The sequence below is a fragment of the Fundulus heteroclitus genome, chromosome 10, assembly GCF_011125445.2.
Source record: "Fundulus heteroclitus isolate FHET01 chromosome 10, MU-UCD_Fhet_4.1, whole genome shotgun sequence".
Lineage (NCBI taxonomy): Eukaryota > Metazoa > Chordata > Actinopteri > Cyprinodontiformes > Fundulidae > Fundulus > Fundulus heteroclitus.
In genome coordinates this window covers 5,362,126-5,382,864 of record NC_046370.1, presented here as the reverse complement: position 1 = coordinate 5,382,864, position 20,739 = coordinate 5,362,126, and the positions used below count along the sequence as shown (strand labels likewise).

Here is a 20,739-nt window from a genome sequence, read left to right as displayed (position 1 = left end):
TTTCATTTAAATTATTCTTTTAACACGTTTTCATACACGGGTGCGTCTCAGTAATATGTTTATTGTACAGATCATGGGGTCACCAACCTTTTTGAAAGTGAGACCTACCATTGGTGTTGTGTCATACCAGTACTGACCTTAGAACCAGAACAGTCTGAGTTCACATTAACTTTATGTAAAATAAATGCTTTGTTATGGATATTGTCATTTTTAAGTCTCTATTAATGCAAGTGTGATTAAACAGGAAGAGTAACGGAATAAAATAAAGCTTTAGATCAAGATCACTGGTGGATTGTGCTTTTTTTTTTTGGAACAGCCTCGTGGGCGCCATGTTGGTGACCCCTGGTATAAAGAATAGCGCAGAAGGATATATTTCAATTGTTTATTTCATTAGTTTCGGATTATTACGATTTGCAGCTAAAGAAAATCCAAAATTAAGATTTTTGGGGAAAAAAAGGGAATATAACATTAGACCAATAAAAAAAAGGATCTTTTAAACAAAAATTGCAGCCTTAAGAAACATATTTTCATGCACATGATGTGCTCAAAACTCCTTTGGTATGAATTAGTGCATCACTGGAGGAGGCAGGGTAGACGGGATTGCAGAGGGAGGCATTAAGAGTGGACCAACACTAGCAGAAGACACGGCTCTCCAAATCATCACCAGACCTCAAGCAGCGCGGACGCTTTGCCTCTCCACTCTTCCTCCAGACTTTGGGACCTAGATATACAAGTTATATGCTACATTTACCGTCCACAAGCAATGCAGCAGCTACGGAACGCGTCCTGGAAACGTCTCGGCTCATCAGTCTCCCTGCCTCCCCCAAACTTTGCTTCAATTATCAAAAATAACACTTTTTCCTTCCACTGAACTTTCCCAAAAAAAAATGTTGCAGTGATTTTTTTTTGTGTGCTTTACTGTCCTTTTGGAGGGGGTTAATTATGTTTACAGAAGTCTTCTTTATCATGTGCAGGCCATAACATAACATGTCTGCATTATAAATTATTTTTGTTGTACTGGTCTTATTTTCTAAGAAACTGAAGTTTGAGCTTTCAGTCTTAAGTGTTTATCATCAAAACTTCTATATAAATGGTGCAATGATGATATAGGTTTCTAGTTTTGAATTGAATGACTCGAAGAAATGAAGTTTTTACTGGTGTTCTACTTTATGGGTATGCACCTGCTGACCTAACCTTAAACGTCCTCCTTGACATTTCTGCTTTTCATGCGCCAGTCCAGGATTAACAGTGCTCCATCTCCTCCCCCGTGTGGCCACCTTCTTTTAGAGATTTCTGGAGGCGCCCCTGTCAGAGCGCACCATGTTCCCATAGTCCGGAGGATTTTTCCCCGGAACGATCCCTGTAATGTTTTTGTCTCAGAAACCATTGATGCGCACCCACTTAACTTAAACAGTTGCTTTAAGACTTTCTGACGCCCAGGTGCTGCTTATATCCTCAGCCTAGCTGCTGGGACCTCGCCGGACTCCCTGATTGGCCGGTGCGCTGGGGTGATGTCACCGCCTGCCTCGCCGTCCCAGCCCGGTGCGGCGTCGGGCTCACTGGCTCAGATCCGCGCAGGAGCCCCAGATGGAGTTGACGCGCAATGGGATAAGAGCTGCGGGTCTTGTGAACGGCTGCTCCGCGCTGCCTGGATGAACGCGAACCGTGCGGGCTCACAGTGCAGCAGCCCGTCATGGGGGACGGCGGTGCGTCCTCGCCGGTGGACCTCCACAACGGCACGGGGAGCGAAGCGTCCGACGCGCCGGGCTCCGCCGCGGCCGCGTCCGAGCACTGGATGGCCGGGATGAGCCTGGTGATGGGTCTGATCGTCCTGTCCATCGTGTTCGGAAACATCCTGGTGATTGTGGCTATAGCGAAGACGCAGAGGCTACAGACGCTCACCAACGTGTTTATCGTATCGCTGGCGAGCGCAGACCTGATCATGGGGCTGCTGGTGGTGCCGTTTGGCGCGGCGCTGGAGGTGCGCGGCTTCTGGGTATACGGGTCGTTCTTCTGCGAGTTCTGGATCTCCGTGGACGTGCTCTGCGTCACCGCCAGTATAGAGACTCTGTGCGTAATCGCCATAGACAGGTATGTGGCCATTACCTCGCCTTTCCGCTACCAGAGCTTGTTAACCAAAGCCCGGGCCAGGGCGGTGGTGTGCGTAGTTTGGGGCATCTCCGGGCTGGTCTCCTTCCTCCCCATCCTCATGCACTGGTCCCGCGACAGCGTAGACACGGCCTGCTATGAGGACCCCCACTGCTGCGATTTTGTGACCAACAGGGCTTACGCCATCTCCTCATCCATCATTTCCTTCTACATTCCTCTCCTGGTCATGATTTTCGTTTACGCGCGGGTGTACAGAGAGGCCAAAAAGCAGCTGAGGAAGATCGATAAGTGCGAGGGCAGGTTCCACAACACCCTCACCGGACTGACCTCCAAGTGCAAGAAGAGGCCGTCCAAGATCCTTGCGCTCAGGGAGCAGAAGGCGCTCAAGACTCTGGGCATCATCATGGGGACGTTCACGCTGTGCTGGCTGCCCTTCTTCATCGTCAACGTGGTTCGGGTGTTCTGCGCGGAGATAGTGGACAAGGACCTGTTCGTGTTCCTGAACTGGCTGGGCTACGTGAACTCTGCCTTCAACCCTATTATCTATTGCCGGAGTCCGGACTTTAGGAAGGCCTTCAAGAGGCTGCTGTGCTGCCCGAGGCAGGCCGACCGGCGGCTGCACATCAGCTCCTGCGACCTTTCCCGGTGCTCCGGCGGCTTTGTGTCCGCGCTGGAGCCCGGCACGCTGGAGATGTGGTCGGACTGCGCCGCGCTGGACAACAGCGACAGCAGCCTGATGGGGACCGGGAAACTGTCTCACTCTGAGTCCCAGATGTGAAGCTAAAAACTTGACTAAAAAAATAACTTATTGAGGGGGGAACAAATAACTTAAACAAATCAGCTTGTGGGAGAAAAAAAACGCGTCCAAAACGCAACCACCTCTTTGGACAGGTATGCGAAATGTTCTTTAACCCGGTTGCTTTTAAAAAATATATAAAACAAGATGATGAAGTATGTAAAACCTTTAGCAAACATTATATATATATATATATATATATATATATATATATATATATAATCCAAATTTGCCAATAAATAAAAGCATAGTGCGCTCATCTTATCAAAACGGGCGCACATCTTCTGATGTAAAAATTACCAAAAACATTTTTTTTACTTTAGATCTGTTGGATAAACAGTTGTATTTATATCTGCCGAACTATTCTGGAATAATCTCACACAGTTTATACGCAACCAGAGCCGGACCAAGGCAGAAGCGAACTAAGCTGCTGCTGCTGAAGCCCCTCCGGCCAGCAGGGGGCCCCCAAAGCATGCTTGACTTCTCACATTTGAAAGAATTTAAATTCACTTTCATAACGTCTGAAACTATTTTTTATTATTTTTTTCACAATCTGGCAAAAGTTTAAAGCATTTTCATCATGGTGTTAAAAACCTTAGTAAGATAGCAGGACTGAATCCTCTAACGTATTCTCTTAAAGTTTGTCAATACCAAGCAGAAAGGAATGAGAAAGTTTATTTTTTTATTTAAAATCTAAATTTAAGACTAGGATCTGAGATATTAATTTAAACAGATGACTCATAATAAATGCTTCACTGTGCAATTCAGCTATCAATGAATGTAAATAAGGAAAAAACTTTTAAACCTGTTTTTTTTATATATTTTTTATAAATTTTTTTGTTGTTCTTTTTTGGCTGTAACTTTGAGCAAACGTCCACTGGTGGGCATAAAAAACAAAAACAACAACAAAAAAAAACCCATCAAACTGATCATTTGAGACAGGACAGGTATGCACAATGTTTATAATATTTTCTTTAAGTGGGTCATTTTTTGTGTGCTAACATAGTGCAAAAGTGTGCACGCCCAGTAATCTAATTAATTTCAAAATTTTACTCTAAATTTGTTAGTTAAGCTTGTTTTTATCTGTGGAGGGTTACATTTAGAGCCGGCCCAATGCACAAGCGTACCAATATGTTGCCTGGGGCCCCAAACCATCATAATTAAGTTTTCTATGAGCCGACTTTTAAATGCCACCCATGATTTGGGAATACCAAATTTAATTCCTATTTAAATTTTCATTTTAAATAAGGATTTGAAAAGTTTGTTTGTGAAAAATAAATCTTTTTAACATATAAAACATGATTAATGAGTCAGAAAATTTCAGCTGAACATAGCATGTTTTCATCATTAGGCCACATCTACTAATGTAATTTACTCACAGAAATTGTTTTTTAATCATTAAACCTGTTGGATAAGCCATCTGATTTATAACTGTGGAGACGTTGATAGTGAAGAAGTTATTTTTAAAGCAATCACATGAGGCAGAAGCAATCTAAGCGGCTGATTGGGGCTCCGAGCCAGCAGGGGGCCTCCCAAGCATACCAGACTTCTCACACAGAAGATAGACATCAAAACCTCTCATTTGTAGTCGCGTTTTTTTAAGAATAAGTCTGCATTTTTCTACTAAACTTTCTGAATATTCAATCTAAAAGAATTAGAATGTATTCCAATTCTATTTTATATATATATATATATATATATATATATATATATATATATATATATATATATATATATATATATATATATATATATATATATATATAAAATTGAATTCTGCTCAGGGCCTGGGCTTCATACACGCTTGGGTTTGCACTTTACAGGGCTGGCCCTAGGTGTAGCTGGGCACTATCCCCCCCAACAAATTCACAAGTTGTACTAATGCTAAGGAAAACCTTCAAGGCTTGAAAGTTCCTGCGGTGCTACAGACACTAAGGCTACTTATGAATCAGTGGAGACGTAGAGCTTTCATTTAAGTTTAGAAAACATTTAAATGGAGCCGTTTTTCCTCCATGAGTCCATTTACTTTCCAACCAGAACTGCTGGACTCTGATACAGTGAGAGCATGTTTGTGCATTTGACGTCAACTAACCGAGTCGCCTTCATAACAGAGGAGATGACTCAGAGCTGACCAGAAAGCTTTAAGGCTGATGAGGACCAAAGTTTAAACTGTATTTGTATTCAAATGTAGAAAATTACAGCAAAACATCAATTGGAACACATGAAACAACCTGGAGTCCAGGGTTTGTTGAACATTGTCAACTGTGCAGTGGCCGAACTCGTTAAGGATTTACGCTACTAACTGAACCTCAATGGAAGTCTGTTTTTTTATGCTTGTTGATCTTGTTAACATTATTATTGTTATTATTTTTATTTATTTATTTATTTTAACCAAAAGTCGACTTTCAGTAGAGATGCACCAATCAATTTACCAGAAATCGGCCCATTTTCCGTTCTAATCAGTGATCGTCATAACGGAAATAGAAAAGTAAAGCCTCGTAAACGGAGGTAGTCTTGTAATTTCTTCATCAGCAGATGCATTGCAAACACTAGTACCTCTTTTAAAGAACGTGCAGCACATTTTTCCTCTTTTATATGGTACATTTTTTAGAAGAAAAAAAGTCACGACCATGAGATCAGACCTCGAAGAGATCAGCGTCAGTAAGGATCAGTTCGTCTTTAACTTTTAGATCCAATACAACCCAACTGTGTTCTAGACATATAGAAAAACTGGACGTCCTTTAGACACATTTTCAACCCTAAAATGTTCACTGAGTTAACAGAGTCACATTCAAAGCTAATTTATTAATTTCTGCTGGTGTCTGAGCTAAGAAAACATGTTTTTGTAAAGATGTAAAGAGACCAATAAGTAAAAGCCTTTTCTTCATGGTTGCCTGAACGTGGGTTTTTGCAACTTTTAGCTAACAAAGCCCACGAGCAGTCATGTTTGAATTTAGAGAAGATGCAGTTTTTTAATATAACGAGATCTCAGGCCATTAAATCTACCTGTCAACTAGAAAATTATGAGCCGTTTTCAAGTTACTTCTCTTGCTCTGACTGTAGTAGTTAGTATCTACTACTTGAAACAGTGTCAACAGCAGAATAATAATTAAAAAGAACATTACCAGACTCAAGAATTCATTGTATTCACTAATAAATATTTAAAAAGAAAAGTTATATATGGTGCTATTAATTAAACAGGTAACTTGAATTGACTGGTCTTATTTTCAGTCTTAACACACAGTGAGTTTAATTTATCCCTGGTTCATTATTAACTTTAAAGCAAATTGGGTTCAATTTAATTTAGTTTATCTTTTTTAATACATCGCCAATTCACAACAAATGTCAGCTTAAGGAACTTTGCAGACCAAACCAATTTATACGCAGTAAATTCAGTCCGGCCACATACTTGTAATTTAATCCTAGTTATTACATATAAAACTGTCAGGTTGGGTTAATAATACCAATTAGATAGAAATTTGTTTATGTAAGAAAGACCAGCATCCAGTCATTGACTCTCCTCCTGAGGAAGGATGTGGTTAATGGATGGTTAACTGCATAAAAAAAAAAAAATTGATTCAAATTTAAAAGAAAACATTAAAAAATGGCCCATAAGACACAAACACCTCTAATAAAATAAATAGAAAACTGAAAAGAGCAGCTAAAAAACAGTAAAAGTATTAAGTAGAAGAAAGTAAAAGGTCAATAAAAGGAACAGCTCGATACTACTGCTCAATTAGAATTAAAAGCAAAGTTAAAAAGCGCTAAAAAAGAAAAGGGAGGTCATGGGGGTTTAACTGGAGGTGGGCCCCATGATAAAACTCAGCTTAGGGCCTCATCCAGCCTGGGGCCGGCTCTGGTGCTCCTCTGAGAACGAGCACACGTCCTCTCTTGTAATTTACTTCAAAAATTAGTATTATTATTATTATTTTTACTCTAAATTAGTTGGATAAGTAGTCACTTTCCTGTCCGTACAATGAGGCAGAAGATCATCCTTAAGGTGGCCGCTCAGGCTCGCTGTAATAAGATGGGTGACCTTTTAAAGCTTTTGTCTTGTATAGCTCACAATGTGTTTTACCTCACAGCCGTCGGCAAGTGCAATTTGTACTATGACAGGTACTTGTTTATATTAAACATCATGTAAAATAAGACGTGTATTTATTCCGCCCGTGTCTTTTTTTTTTTTTTTTTTGGAAGTGAAGAGCGCCTGTGAGGGCCGGACGCCTGTTGTACATACAGCGGGGGGGAGTGCTGCCACGATGACGACGGTGAGCCTCCCGCTGCCCGCTTTCTGTCTCCGACCTTTTAAGAGCTGTTGTGAGGTGCTGCGTCATCGTCTGTGAAAATAAAATAAAAAAAGGACGTTTAATCTTAATGCGAGCCTTATTTCTTCTATGTTGTGCCGCCAAGGTTTCACCTCATGTGGCAATCATAATTATTGCTGTTTGTTGTTTTTTCCTCACAAAAGGAAAATGCTGTCCAAACCGACCAGGTCCTGCGTGAAAAAGAAATCGCCCCACTAACCTAAATATATATATATTCAATTTAATTTTATTTATGTAGCACCAATTGAAACATGTCATCTCAAGGCACTTTCCAACGTCAAATTGAATCAGATTATACAGATTGGTCAAAAAAAAATCCTCTCTAAGGAAACCCAGCAGGTTGCATCAAGTCTTGACAAGCAGCATTCACTCCTCCTGAAAGAGCATAGAGCCACAGTGACAGTCGTCAATATATATATATATATATATATATATATATATATATATATATATAAATAACGAGCATGATCAAGCATGTATATATCAGCTGATCAAGCATGTTTGACAATAGAAAACGAGTCTTTTCCGTCACTGAGGAGGAATTTTGACCCACTCTTCTTTGCAGTCTTTAAAAAAACTATTTAATAACACAGAAGTGACCCAGGAGTGCTGGGTTATGCAGAACTCCTGGTTCCATCAGCTTTGACGGCTCGTCAGGGCCCTAAAGGAGCGCCTCTGCCTTTGCCTGTAGGCGTGGTGTTCATTTTCTGAAATGCTGTGACAGGATGCATACCAAAAAGTCCCAGTTTTGTCTCATCAGCCCATAGAATATTTAAATAACTGAACTTTTACCTTAATTGAGCTAAGTGACACCTGCTGTGCGTTGGAAGTCCTGGACGAGTGGAGTCGGTGGTCTCTGAGTAATTTGCCAGGCTGGCCCCTCCTGGGAAGGTTCTCTACCATTACATGTGTTCCTCATACGTGGATAATCCCTCTAATCCCAGAGAAATGGCTTTGGTTCATCGTGACGTGTTGCTTTTTCAGATCTTTTAGCCCACTTCATGTCATCATGCAGGCGCTATTTAAGCGATCTCTTCATTGTACGGGTCAGGTCCAGGTTTGGCTGTTAAAATTGAAATAAGCTTTCCAAAAAAAGATGTTGTTACTCACAGTTAATGTGCCTGAGGGTCGGGTTGGTTTGGATAGCTTAGTTCCTTTAATAAAAAAATAAATCATTCTTAAACAACTGCCTTTTGTATTTATTCCCGAAGCTTTGAAACATGTAAATGTGGCAACAACAAAAAAAGAGAAAACCAGTAAATCCCTGAACTGGGAGTTGTACACATTCCATGGAAAACAAGGATTTGCTGTCTTTACATGTGCGTCCTGCTCCTTTCTCAGGTCCTGCAACCTCCTGGTGCACAGATGCATCAGGAGGGGTTTGGATGGGATAAATCCTCTGTGCAGCCCACCTTTGGATGTTTTAGAAAGCAAGTTATGTGTAACGACGATGCTTTCTTGTGACACAAGCCAGGATCCAAAACGTTCAGTCTTCGAGTATTCTGTCGCTTTCATTTTACATATTACAACCTTTGCTGGATATCCAGAGGTTATTCTCATATAAAAAGACAAATATAAGCTACTTTTTTCTAACTTTCTGCCAGATACTTATTGAACTGCACTGGGTTCATGCATTAACAGGCCCTACGTAACGTTGCTGTATGCTCTCATCAGGTCGCTCTATAAACCTGAAGCAGAGACCAGCAAGTGGCAGACATATTTAAATACCCAGCATTCTTATCTTCGTGCTAAACCCACATTTGGTCACTTAAGTTTCAAAATACATCAAGAGTGGGAAGTGAGACTTTTTCTTTATTTGCATTTCACCGCACACATACACTGCAAAAACGGAACTAAAAATAAGTAATATTGTCTTGAAATAAGTGTATCTGTCCTTGATTTGAGCAGGTAAATAAGATGATCTGCCAATGGAATAAGATTTTTACACTTGAAATAAGAACAATTCATCTCCATCATCTTATTTCAAGTGCAGTATATCTAATTATCTTATTTTAGGGGTGAAAATACTCATTCCATTGGCAGATAATCTTATTTACCTGCTCAAATTTAGAACAAAAACACTAATTTTAAGAAAATTTTTCTTATTTTTAGATCAGTTTTTGCAGTGTATAGGAAACAATGTGACTGTCAGTTTTCCATGTTTTGGTTTTTCATGACAAATGTCCATCAACAGGCTCAAATCATAGCATTTAGACTTCACCAATCAGATCACTCACCACTTATGGGGAGGATTATGTTTCTACATGGCAACCAGTTTACCACTGGGTGTAGTAGAGCAATAGAAAACCCAACAGAACCAACATTCATGACATGCATGCTGCTGATTATGTGTAACTGAACTAATAATTCAGAGAGGAGTGGGAAAGCGCTGGGTTCAAGTCCTTCCTGGGCCTTTCTGACCACACTGTGATGGATGAACACAAGACCTTCACAGATAAGATAAGATAAGATAAGATAAGATAAGATAAGATAGGGCTTTATTGATCTCACATTGGAGAAATTTACTTGTCACCCATTGGCTTAATAAACAAAAAGAAGGTGCCAAAAGGAGGAGAGGTGCATAAGGTAAAAGGTACAGACAGTGTGTCCACATATGTACAGTGTATCAAAAAAATAATAAATAAATAAAAGTACAGGGGAAATAAAGCAGATATTTAGGGTGACTTACTGTATGTACACTCAGGTGACTTATATACAAATGGAAAGACGTTTTACATTAAGTGGTACCAGGTCATATTTAATGTAAAAAAGTGAAGAAAGTAAAATAATGTGTTCCAGACGCGGTTCAGAAGAACGTTGAACTCTGATTAGAAAGCCATTTGGAGAGTGGAAAACGTGCAAAACAAGTAGAGAAAACAATATTCATGGAACCGAAAATCAGAAAGTCATGGAAAAAAAAAAAACGTTCTGATGCAGGGACAGCTGACAGCTGACTCTCTCATGCCAAAAAAAGTAAAAAAACAAAGCAACTGGATTTCTTTTCCGTAGTTGAAGATGTTTCGCTTCCTCTCCAGGAAGCTTTGTCAATACAAGAAGTCTGGAGTAATGTGCAGAACCAAGCTTTATACTGCTGCCTAATAAAGGCCTTGTAATGGCTTAGACAACATGCAAATACAACCGAAACAGGTCCACCCCTTAGTTATGGGCGGTCATTAAAGCCATTGAGCCTGCAGATTGAACCGAAACTGGTCCACTCCTCTGTAACGAGGAGTCTTTAGGGTTGTTATAACAACCATAACGACTCTAATGTTAGGGTTGACCTAACATTAGAGTCGTTATGGTTGTTATAACAACCCTAAAGACTGCTGGTCGTTAGGGTAACCCTAACATTAGAGTCGTTAGGGTTGTTATACTGCACATTACTCCAGACTTTCTGAATTGAGAAAGCTTCCTGGAGAGGAAGCGAAACGTCTTCAACTACAGAAAACAAGTCCAGTTGTTTTGTTTTTTACCTTTTTTTGGAATGACCATGACCTGGATGACTGAGAACCTTCACCAGACTCTCTCATGGTGCCATGAAACCCAAACACAGGACTTTGTTTGACTGTGACCCACTGGATCAACACTGGGAAAACCAAGGAGATGGGGGGTAGATTACAGCGGACGCAGACCCACCTCTGACACCGGTGAACATCCAGGTATCTGATGTTGGGATAGTCGACCCTTTTAAGTACCTGGGTGTAATAATAACAATGAACTGGCCTGGAGTCACGACCCAGATGTTCTTTACAGGAAGGGTCAGAGCAGACGCCACCTGCTGAGGAGACAGACATTGTCTGGAGTGCAGGGAGTGCTCCTGGAGACGTTTTTAGACTCTGTGGTTACATCGGCCGTCTTCTATGGTGGGGTCCGCTGCTTATCTACACCTGAGAGGAGGCAGTTAGATAAGCTCAGCAGGAAAGCCCGGCTTTGTCCTACGATGCCTCCTTAACCTTGTGCAGGTAGTCGGAGACAGAATACCATCGCTGTCTGAAAGACCATAATCAGCTGCACATTTCTTTAAATCCAGGTTTGCTATTACGTTGTAAAATTGCCCTTACTGTTCAGTCCTCCTTTTTTTTTGTTTAATTTTTTTTATTTTCACCTTTATGCGAATCTGCACGCCTCCCCTTTGCCTTTCGCTTTGCCGCCGGTGCACCTGAATTACCCCCCACCAAGGGACAGTGAAGGCTCTTTCTCCCTCTACACTGCAAAAAGGGAACTAAAAGTAGGTAAAATCCTCTTGAAATAAGTGTAATTTTCTTTGATTCGAGCTAGTAAATCATTCTATCTGCCAATGGAATAAGAATTTTGTACTTAAAATAAAAACAATTCATCTCTATCGTCTTATTTCAAGTGCAGGATATCTAATTATCCTATTTTAGGAGTGGAAATTCTCAATCCATTGGCAAATAGTCTTATTTAGCTGCTCAAATCAAGTAAAAATATACAAATTTTAAAAAAATTTCACTTACTTTTAGTTCCCTTTTTGCAATGTATTCGGTTTCGCGTGTGTTGTGATGTGCAATCCGGACTCTCACCTGAGTCCCTCCAGAATGTAACCTCTGGGCAACGTCTCCCCCTGAGCCCCGCGCTAAAAGCCAATAGAAAAATGTTTTAATAAACATCATGCCAGCTGGTGTTATGAAGTGGCTCTTACAGGAGAAATTTGCACTTCACTCTGAGGAATATTAATAAACCCTTAAGCTGGGCGCCTTTAAAATGCATTAGTGTGATGTGTTATGCTAATGACGGCCTCCTGAAAGGAGCGAGTCGTACATTTTAAGCAGGACCGAGGAGAAAAAAAGACAGACAGACAGAAAAAAAAAAAAAAAAAACACTGAATGAAAGTGAGCTCAGCTGTTTTGGCTTTTGAACATTGCTTGGACATGATTTGCGGGGGTAATGAGTGTGAATGAGTCCGTGTTTTTAGGGAAAAACAGAAACATCAGTGCAGCCAGAGCCACGGATGGCCTCCTGCCAGAGGCCCGCATTATCCCTGACCATTGTTTGTTTGTGTGGCTGGGACTTTGCATTTGGGAAGATTGGTGTCGAGCTCCCAGATGGAGAAGCTAATCAGCTGCTTTAAGGGTAATTGCTTTAAATTGCACATGTATCAGCAGACTTTTTGGCTGCTCAAAGGGAAAGTAAACAGATCACCATCAACGTGACCTCTGCAAGCGAACAACAGGGATCGCTCAGGGTGAGCGGCAGCTAGTTTTCTAATCCTAAAGTCCGGAAAGAGAGCTTTATTTATTTAGTTTCAAGTAGTTAATTGATTGTTTATTGAATAAAACTTATCAGACATGCAAAACAGCCAGTCTGCTCCTTTTTAATTATATCACTGTTAAGAAATAAAACATGAACTCTGACACCCCAAATTTCCAATTTCAGTTTTGCACAGTGTTGTAATAATAACAACCGATGTTTGATTTCCATATGACCGAAAAGTCTCCCCAAATGTATTTTTTATATATTTTTTATTTGTTTGTATTTAAGTTTTGTTTGAAGCCATAACTCAGACTCCTCCAAAGATCCAACAATAGATAAGCCAACAATAGACAAAATCCTTTTTTTTCATGCGAAAACATTATTTTTAAAATCCTCTTTGTCGCTTAGATCATAATCATCTATGGCACTAAACTTTTTTTTTTTTTTATGAAATTGCTTCTTGCCCTGAACACAATTATTTTAATTTTAAATTTGATCCAAGTTTCAATGTTTATGGCTTAGTTTTTGTGTTCTCTCTTTCCCACATTATTTATAACCCTGATTGCTGTTTAATGCTCGTCCTTTAAAGGTAAGTAAGATAGTTCAAGTAAATTATACAGATTATTTATTGATGGATATGTCTAGATTTTTTGAAAAATTGTTATATTTATTGTTATTTTAATTGTTACATGTCTTACTCACTGTTAACAGCAGACTTTGAGGTCAACTATTATACCCAGAAACGTGTTTTTATATACTTTCTATATTATCCATAGTTATCTGTATTTTTCTATCTCTCACTATTTATGTATATTGACATTTCCAAATATCTCAAATTTGATTTTAATCATATTTAATGACAATCAGTTTAGATTAAAGCACAATTTCTTCTGTAACCATCTGCAAGGATTGCTGCAAAAAAACGTTTGTGTCATCTGCAAATAAATGTCCAACTTTTTGCATTTTTCAATGCTTTACATTTGTCTTTCATATACAAAAAAAAAGAAGAAAGTTTTGGACCATACACTGATCCGTGTGTGACACCATAAATAATGTCTAAGAAGTCCGATCTATTCCACCATTTGTAGAAATTGGTCCCTATTCATAGCCTTTCACCAGTTTAATACCATCCCTCTTGTACCAAACGTTACAAATTTCCTAAATCATTGGTTATGATTTATTGTGTCAAATGCTTTCTTTAAATTTAGAAACACTCCTAATGTATATATCTTATCACGTATTGTGTTATTTCTTATATTGGCTCCATTATGGCCGTGGAAGCAGATCTCTTTCCTCGGCAGCCATGCTGACTACTTGGTAATAAGTTATCTACCTTTTTTTATGTTTGAGAAATGACGCCACCTGCCAATAGGTTGTGAAATCAGGTTTGAGTTTGGCAGAATTGAGAAGGTGTGAGTTTGCTCAGATGGACCAGGAGCTTCGCTCTTCATCCTGGACAAAGAAGCCATTAGAAGATCAACACATGGTGGCTGGATGCAACAATGCTGAAGTGGGCGATGGCATTCCGGTTTGGTGTAATCAATCAAAAGGATGCCAAGAGAAGAATCTCAGCAGCAGCATGAATTGATTACACAGGACAGAATGGATTCATGTTTTCACATTTTTTATGCCAATTTCTCTCCTTCCATCTGAAGGCCACAGTAGAAATCAGATAATCTGGCGAGTTTAGTTTTCTTTGGTCCAAATCCTGCTCATTGAGTGTTAGCTTTTTTCTTGTACTCAACAATGTTGTAAACCCAATACAATGTTTTGGTTTGTCTTGTTCTGCTGACGAAAGTAATTTAAATCCCCTGGGTTTTCTGATGTTCACTTTGGTTTCAAATTAATCGGTTTCTGTGGTACTGATCTCAAATTTCAGCAGCTGCAAAAAGTTATTAAACACTTTACAATTTACCCATAAGTCTAGAGTTCACTTTCAGATATTCAACAATCCTGATTTACAACTGTAACGCTCTTCAAGCTCTGATGACGTCACACTTTCATACGTTCGATCCTGATTGTTGAATTACGTGCGGAAAATGGGAAGATTACAGAAATTATAAACTTTATTCATCCTGTTAGTTTTTAGGGAATAGCAAATTGACTCAGGAGACACAACAACATTTATTAGCACCTCTGTTAAAGTTTTGTACAAAGTAGAAGCATTATCTCACTCGCAAATATTTGGAGAAATCCAAACTTTAGCTTCACTGCTTCTATTTAGTGGGGAAATAATCCTGCATCTACAAATAATTGCTGAAATATTAGCCAGCACCCTTTAAATTTAATGTAAAGAATGCATGTTTTTACGTAATACATAACTTTTTATAAGCTATCCAAAGTTTCTAAGAACTTATAACTAGTTATTCATGTCTTCATGAATCCTTAAGGTAGAAATATTATCAATTAGGTGCGGCATTAGATGCTCATTAGATGCTGTTGCTTGGACGACCTACCGTCACAAACGTAAATGTGTCGTCTGTCATTGGGTCTCACAGGGTAATGATCCAAAATGCAGTCAAATCCACCCAAAAATAGCTCACCAGACACAAAACCGACCATCTTCAATGGTCATCTCATTCCCCCGACCTAAATGCCGTTAGCCAAAGAGGTGAGATGAAAAAGGAGCATCTATTAGGACGATCTGGAGAGATTGCATAAAGAAGACTAATTAAATGGTGCGCTCCTTTTGCCTCGGAGTTCGAAACTCATGAGTCCCAGATGACGCCATCTCCGCCTTTTTGCGTTCCAGTTTCCCTCCGTCTGACAGCAGGAAATAAAAACATGGACGCTCACACTGTTGGTAAAACAATAGCAATGACAATAACGCTGTTCTAGGCTGTATTTTATGCAAATAAACAGCTGAAACATCCCTCCTGATGAACACTGAAAGGTAGCACCTGTAAGAATGACTAAATGTTACATAAATAATAGAGAGCTGCCACAAACGGTCAAAGTAGGAGGTTTTACTCAATGTTGCTGCGAGTTGCAGCCATCATGAATGCTGAAGTCAGTTACCATCCTGTTGCATCGACTTTCAAACTCGTAATACCGACTTTAGGAGCCGTTGCAGTAAAATGTTCTGACCCAGGTGTCGTTAATCCCATCAAAGGACAAATGGAACGCACTAAAAAGATCCGTCTCTCTTCATTCTCCATTCATTAAGGGTCATAGGAGAAGAGTAAGCCCTGTCCTATCAGCAAAAGCAGGCTGTATGAAGCCATACAAGCATTAAAAACTTTTTTAAAACTTTCTTATTACTCAAATCAAAAGTGTAAATGTTTTCCACATTCAGATGATCGCTGCAGCATTCAACCAGGAGTGGCAGAAGATGCAGCGGGCGCCGCATACCTCCAGGCAAACCGTTTAATCAGTGGGAAACAGCAACTATAGGTCAGCAAATAGGTTTGTGCCATTTTTTTTTATTGGCACGGACACTCAATTTCAGATGGATCCATAAGGTCCGGCCTTTGTGTGAGGCCTTATTTCATTCAACAGCTAAATGACATGAGAAATTTCCCAGAGGACGTTAAATTACAGCTTTTACCCTCTGGTAAAAACTAGGGATGTACGTCTCCATGCTTTAAAAACCATCTGGCAACAGGTAGCTAAGATTTATCCAATCGCCACCCGGCCTCCTCCTTCTCTTGGTTAAATCCAGCATATTATTTGCTGCCAGACACCTCCTACAAAACACAATCTGCACCCCCACCCCCAGCACCCACATCCTCATTACGGAAAGGATTGCATCTGAAATGCGACGTGCCACGAAGAGTTAAGTAACCGAACCGTCAGGAAACTGATTTAGAGAAACGACACAATAAGTTGTTATGCAAATGTAATTTTCTGCAGGGGGGGGCGGGGGGGGGGGTTCGGTTGGAGCAGAGGGTGCTACAATTTGTCCAAACAATAAATGTCAGCACCTGGAGATAATTACTGCTGATTACTAATCATCCCAACCTTATCAGGCTCCAACAGGGATGCTGAATGAAAGAGACAAGAGCATAAAGTGGGACGTGTTGCATTAGCTAAAAACAAATGCAAGTTTCACCATGAAAAGTTGCATTTTCCACGATTTTTCCAACCGTATGCGAGAAAAGCCATCTTTCTGAGGGAAAATATTGACTCGTCTCAGCTGCTGTAGTCTCATAAACTGAAATGCCCCTGTGATTGTCCGCCTTGCTTCGCACTGAGAGTGTCAAAGTGTGGTGCCAAAAACCAGGTGCCGCACTTCACGGGTCCATCTGCTCGGGCTCCCGGGTGGAGCCGGCCCTCTGTGGCCTCCATCTGCCTCGGTTTGGCTCGCGTCGGCTCGCTGTGGAGCCCGGGTGAGCGTGGTTGGTCGTGGACGCCGTTTGTGTTGCATGATGTAAACTGAGTGACCTGGCAGCGTGCGAACTGAGACGCAGAGCGGTGCACTGCAAAAAGGTAAGTGAAATTTTCTTGAAATCAGTGTGTTTTTCCTTCATTTGAGGAGCTAAGTGAGACTATTTGCCAGTGGAATAAGATTTTACCACTTAAAATAGGAACAATTAATCTCCATCTCATTTCAAGTGCAGAATATCTAATTATCTCATTTTAGGGGTAAAAATACTCATTCCATTGGCAAATAGTCTTATTTAGCTCCTCAAATAAAGGAAAATACACTAATTTCTAAAAAAATTTTAACTTACTTTTAGTTCCCCTTTTGCAGTGTGCGCATTCATCCTCACACAAATGCCTAGTTTGCCTGATTCCCGCTATGAGCAACACACGTGTATTTTTCATGAGATGTGGACATGAGCTTCCTCTAAGATTGATCAAATTAATAGCTTCAAACTCAATAATTTCTCATAAATACGGCCAAAAAACTGGTCTCTGAACTGATGAGCTCGCCAGTGCGATAAATCTGGGTGCACCGCACGTTTGACCGCCCCCAACCCTCTTGTTTTTCCTAAAATCAAAAGTAAATGAAACAAAAACTTTGAAGCCACTTTTATATTTTGTATTTGAAACCTTTTGAACATGCTGACTTCCTTCCAAGTTCTACACGTGGTGAGTTTTGCCTTTGTAACACTGGACTTTAATTCAAATATACCGAAAATCAGTCGTCTCATGGCCTAAGTTGGGTGTCTTCACTAACTTTTTTTCTATTTTGTGCTCATAATGAATGAGTATAACAAGTATCACCACTGAGTATACAACTGAAACCAGATATTTACATACAATGCAAAAAAACAAAACAAAACACATAAACCTTTATTTTCTTCAAATTCAGACCTTTAGTCACTATAAAATGACGATGCCTTTAAGCAATTTGGAGAAAGCCTGATTATCAGAGACCATAAAAAAAAAACTTCATTTCTGGAGACAGGTCAGGAAAAAAGGAGAAGCCTGCAAGCCTGAGAACAGCATCCCTGCTGTGAAGCACGGGGTGGCAGCATCATGCTGTGGGGACGTTTTGCTGCTGGAAAGGCTGGTGCAGTGTACAAATTAGATGTCATAACTAATAAGCAGGGCCTTCCCATGGAAAATGAGCTAAAGCATGTCAACAAATTAGCGATAAAGTGGCGAAACAAAGTCAGTGTAAGCCCTAACCTCAGAAACCCACTCATTCACACCAGGAACTGGTTGTAATTTATTTTTTTTTTTTTTCACTCTTTCTCTATGTTTTTTACAGCACTAGTGGGCTCATTATTCTTACAGTAGACTGACAGGAAAGGGGGGACTGAGAGATGGGGAACACATGTGGAAAAGGACCAAGGCCTCCGTATATGTACATGGATCGTGCGCGCTACCCCAGCGCCATTGGAGCACGGCCTAATTGGTCGTAGTTTCAACAAACTATTGTAAAAAGATTATTTTAAAAAAATGTCCAATGTGTTTCTAGGTTATTCCAGCTTTAAAGGCAGCTCTAACCAAATCCTAACCTTTGAGGAAGCTTAGACACACGCTCACAAATCAGCCGTTCCCTCTGACATGACGTCTGATGAGGATTTATACTGCACACCTGATGTTTCAGAGGATCTGACCAGACACGTGACTCTTCCTGGGCACATCCCTGCTCTGAAACTCACCTTCCCTCCACCCAGACACAGCGATCCGGGCCTCGTTATTACCTTCTCGTCGTCGGAGTCAGCGAGCACCCCTTCACAGAAACGCTGAGGCTCAGCAGATGGATTTAAACGCACGTCGAGCGACTTCCCACAGTGTTCAAAGCCCCCCTCCCCGATTGAGCCAGCCAGCTTTAAGGGTTTTACACTTTAAAGGTGACAGATTCACAGCGGTGGCACAAGAGCAAAGGTGATGCAATAATCCCAGGTGGAAAATGAAGGAGGAAAGGGTCACTGTTTTCCTCTCCCGGACACAGCTAGAGCGCAAAGCTGCAAAAATATTCCCTCTCTGTGGGGGTGTGGACTTCCTTTTGAAGGGGCCGACCATTTTCAGGTAAGCATCTGATGAGGAGCGGCATGCAAAACAATATCAAGTTTGATCAGGTTAGCAGTGCGCTTTTTCTGCCCCTCCAGGGTGTTTGAATAACCACCACATTATTCTTCTGTCAAATAAAGATCTGCAGCTTGTACTTCCTACCCATGTGCTATTGCAATATTGCCACCTTAGCATTTTTTAGACCTGCTGATGCTAAAAACACTGGCAGCGTGACATATTACGGGAGAAGCTTTTATCACCATCGCTATTAATCACCAGCATTAAGGCATTATCGGAAACTGCTGACCACATTTTGCTACAGTGGCTACCCCAAAAAACGATTGCAATACACACACAAAAGTTTTTTTGTTTTTTTTAAAATCTTTTTTTAAGTCAAGCATGGCGACGGTGGCATCATGCTAAGGGCTTCTTGTGCAACGGACAAAGGGGATTGAGTATGACGATGCAAATTCTTCCACTTATCAAACAGTTGAGTGCTGACCTCAACTCTATTCAGTAATTTCCCTCTGGGATTATTAATATATAATATATATGATTCTGATATTAAAAATATGTGAATTATGTAAAAAAAAAAAAAAAAAACAGATCTTTGAAAGGAAACCAAGCAAGATGAATCACACTCAACATCAGAGGGTCCGAATCTTCCCAGAATCTTTTATCCGAAACGATTATCCCAAATATTAGCGGGGAGTGATGGATCTTTGTGTGGATGAGAGACAATTAACAATAATTTCAAACGTATCCACAGAGGTCTTTTATTGCAAAAAGTTTATTATTATTCCACCCGGAGAAAGGATCAACATTTGTCGCTTTATGCATGCTCAGTACAAGGGATTGCTGCAAAGCCATCAACAATGTCCTGCAAAGTTACTTTATATCCTGCAAAGTTACTTTATTTATCCTGCAAAGGTACCTTATATCCTGCAGTTACTTTAAAATCCTGCAAGGTTACTTTATTCTGAAATCCACTGCAATTCACTGAAATTCTCAAGCGGTATGCAAACGAAATTTCGTTCTGTACGCACTCGTGCATACAAAATGACAATAAAGTTTGTCTAAGTCTAATGCAGATGATCACTGTGGCTCTACGCTCTTTCAGGGGAGTGAATGCTGCTGTCAACACTTGATGCACCTGCTGTGTTTTCCTTAGATAGAAAACCCTTTATCCAATTTGTATAATCTGATTGAGCATGAATTGGTGCTATATAAATAAATTGAACTGAATTGAATTAATAAATTATTACCTAAGCACAAAAAAGTTAGGTGACCTTGATGGCTTCATCCAAACATTGTAGAAAACTTGCTCTGAAACCCAAATATTTCTCAGTGTCTTGGGTTGTTTCACCTCTCCTGAGCACCAAAGCCAAAACTCCACCCTCACAACAATGAACCTGGACCGGTGCATGCTTTAACAACTCCCTCGCTGCCAGCGTGGCCCCCCGGCCTCGACAGAACAAGACGGGAGACATTTTCCAGACGCGCACAGCGACTTGCCTTGGTCTTGTTCTTTAAAATTGTCCTGCAAAAAGCGTCACAATCAGAGGGCAGCTTCTTTTGATCCATTACGGATCCGAATGAACCGAACCAACAGCTTAGTTTGTGGACTGTCACAGCATTCACTGTGAACGCTCCATCCGGAGGCCTCGAGGCTCTGGGTGAGTCCTTTAAAGGTGGACCGGACGAGGCCGTTATCCTCCAAGAGCTGCTATCCTGCTCCCAGCTTTGACCCAAGGACAGGGTCGATGCTTTATAATTCAAGGGCGGGTCATCTAAACTGATAGGGGGGGGGCCTCATCCGGGATAAAAATAGCACCGCCGGTACCCACTGCCATGAATTGGCGGTTTGAACCCATTGCCCGCTGCCGGCTG

At 40.6% G+C, this 20,739-nt stretch overlaps 1 protein-coding gene across 1 annotated transcript; it reads left to right on the top strand.

Moving 5' to 3' along the window:
* The first annotated feature begins 1,199 nt into the window (after positions 1–1,199).
* adrb1 (adrenoceptor beta 1) lies at positions 1,200–7,251 on the top strand. The gene is made up of 2 exons (XM_012855197.3): positions 1,200–3,000; positions 7,103–7,251. Exon 1 carries the CDS (start codon positions 1,694–1,696, stop codon positions 2,885–2,887), a length of 1,194 nt encoding a protein of 397 aa, XP_012710651.1. The 5' UTR covers positions 1,200–1,693; the 3' UTR covers positions 2,888–3,000; positions 7,103–7,251.
* The last annotated feature ends 13,488 nt before the right edge of the window (positions 7,252–20,739 follow it).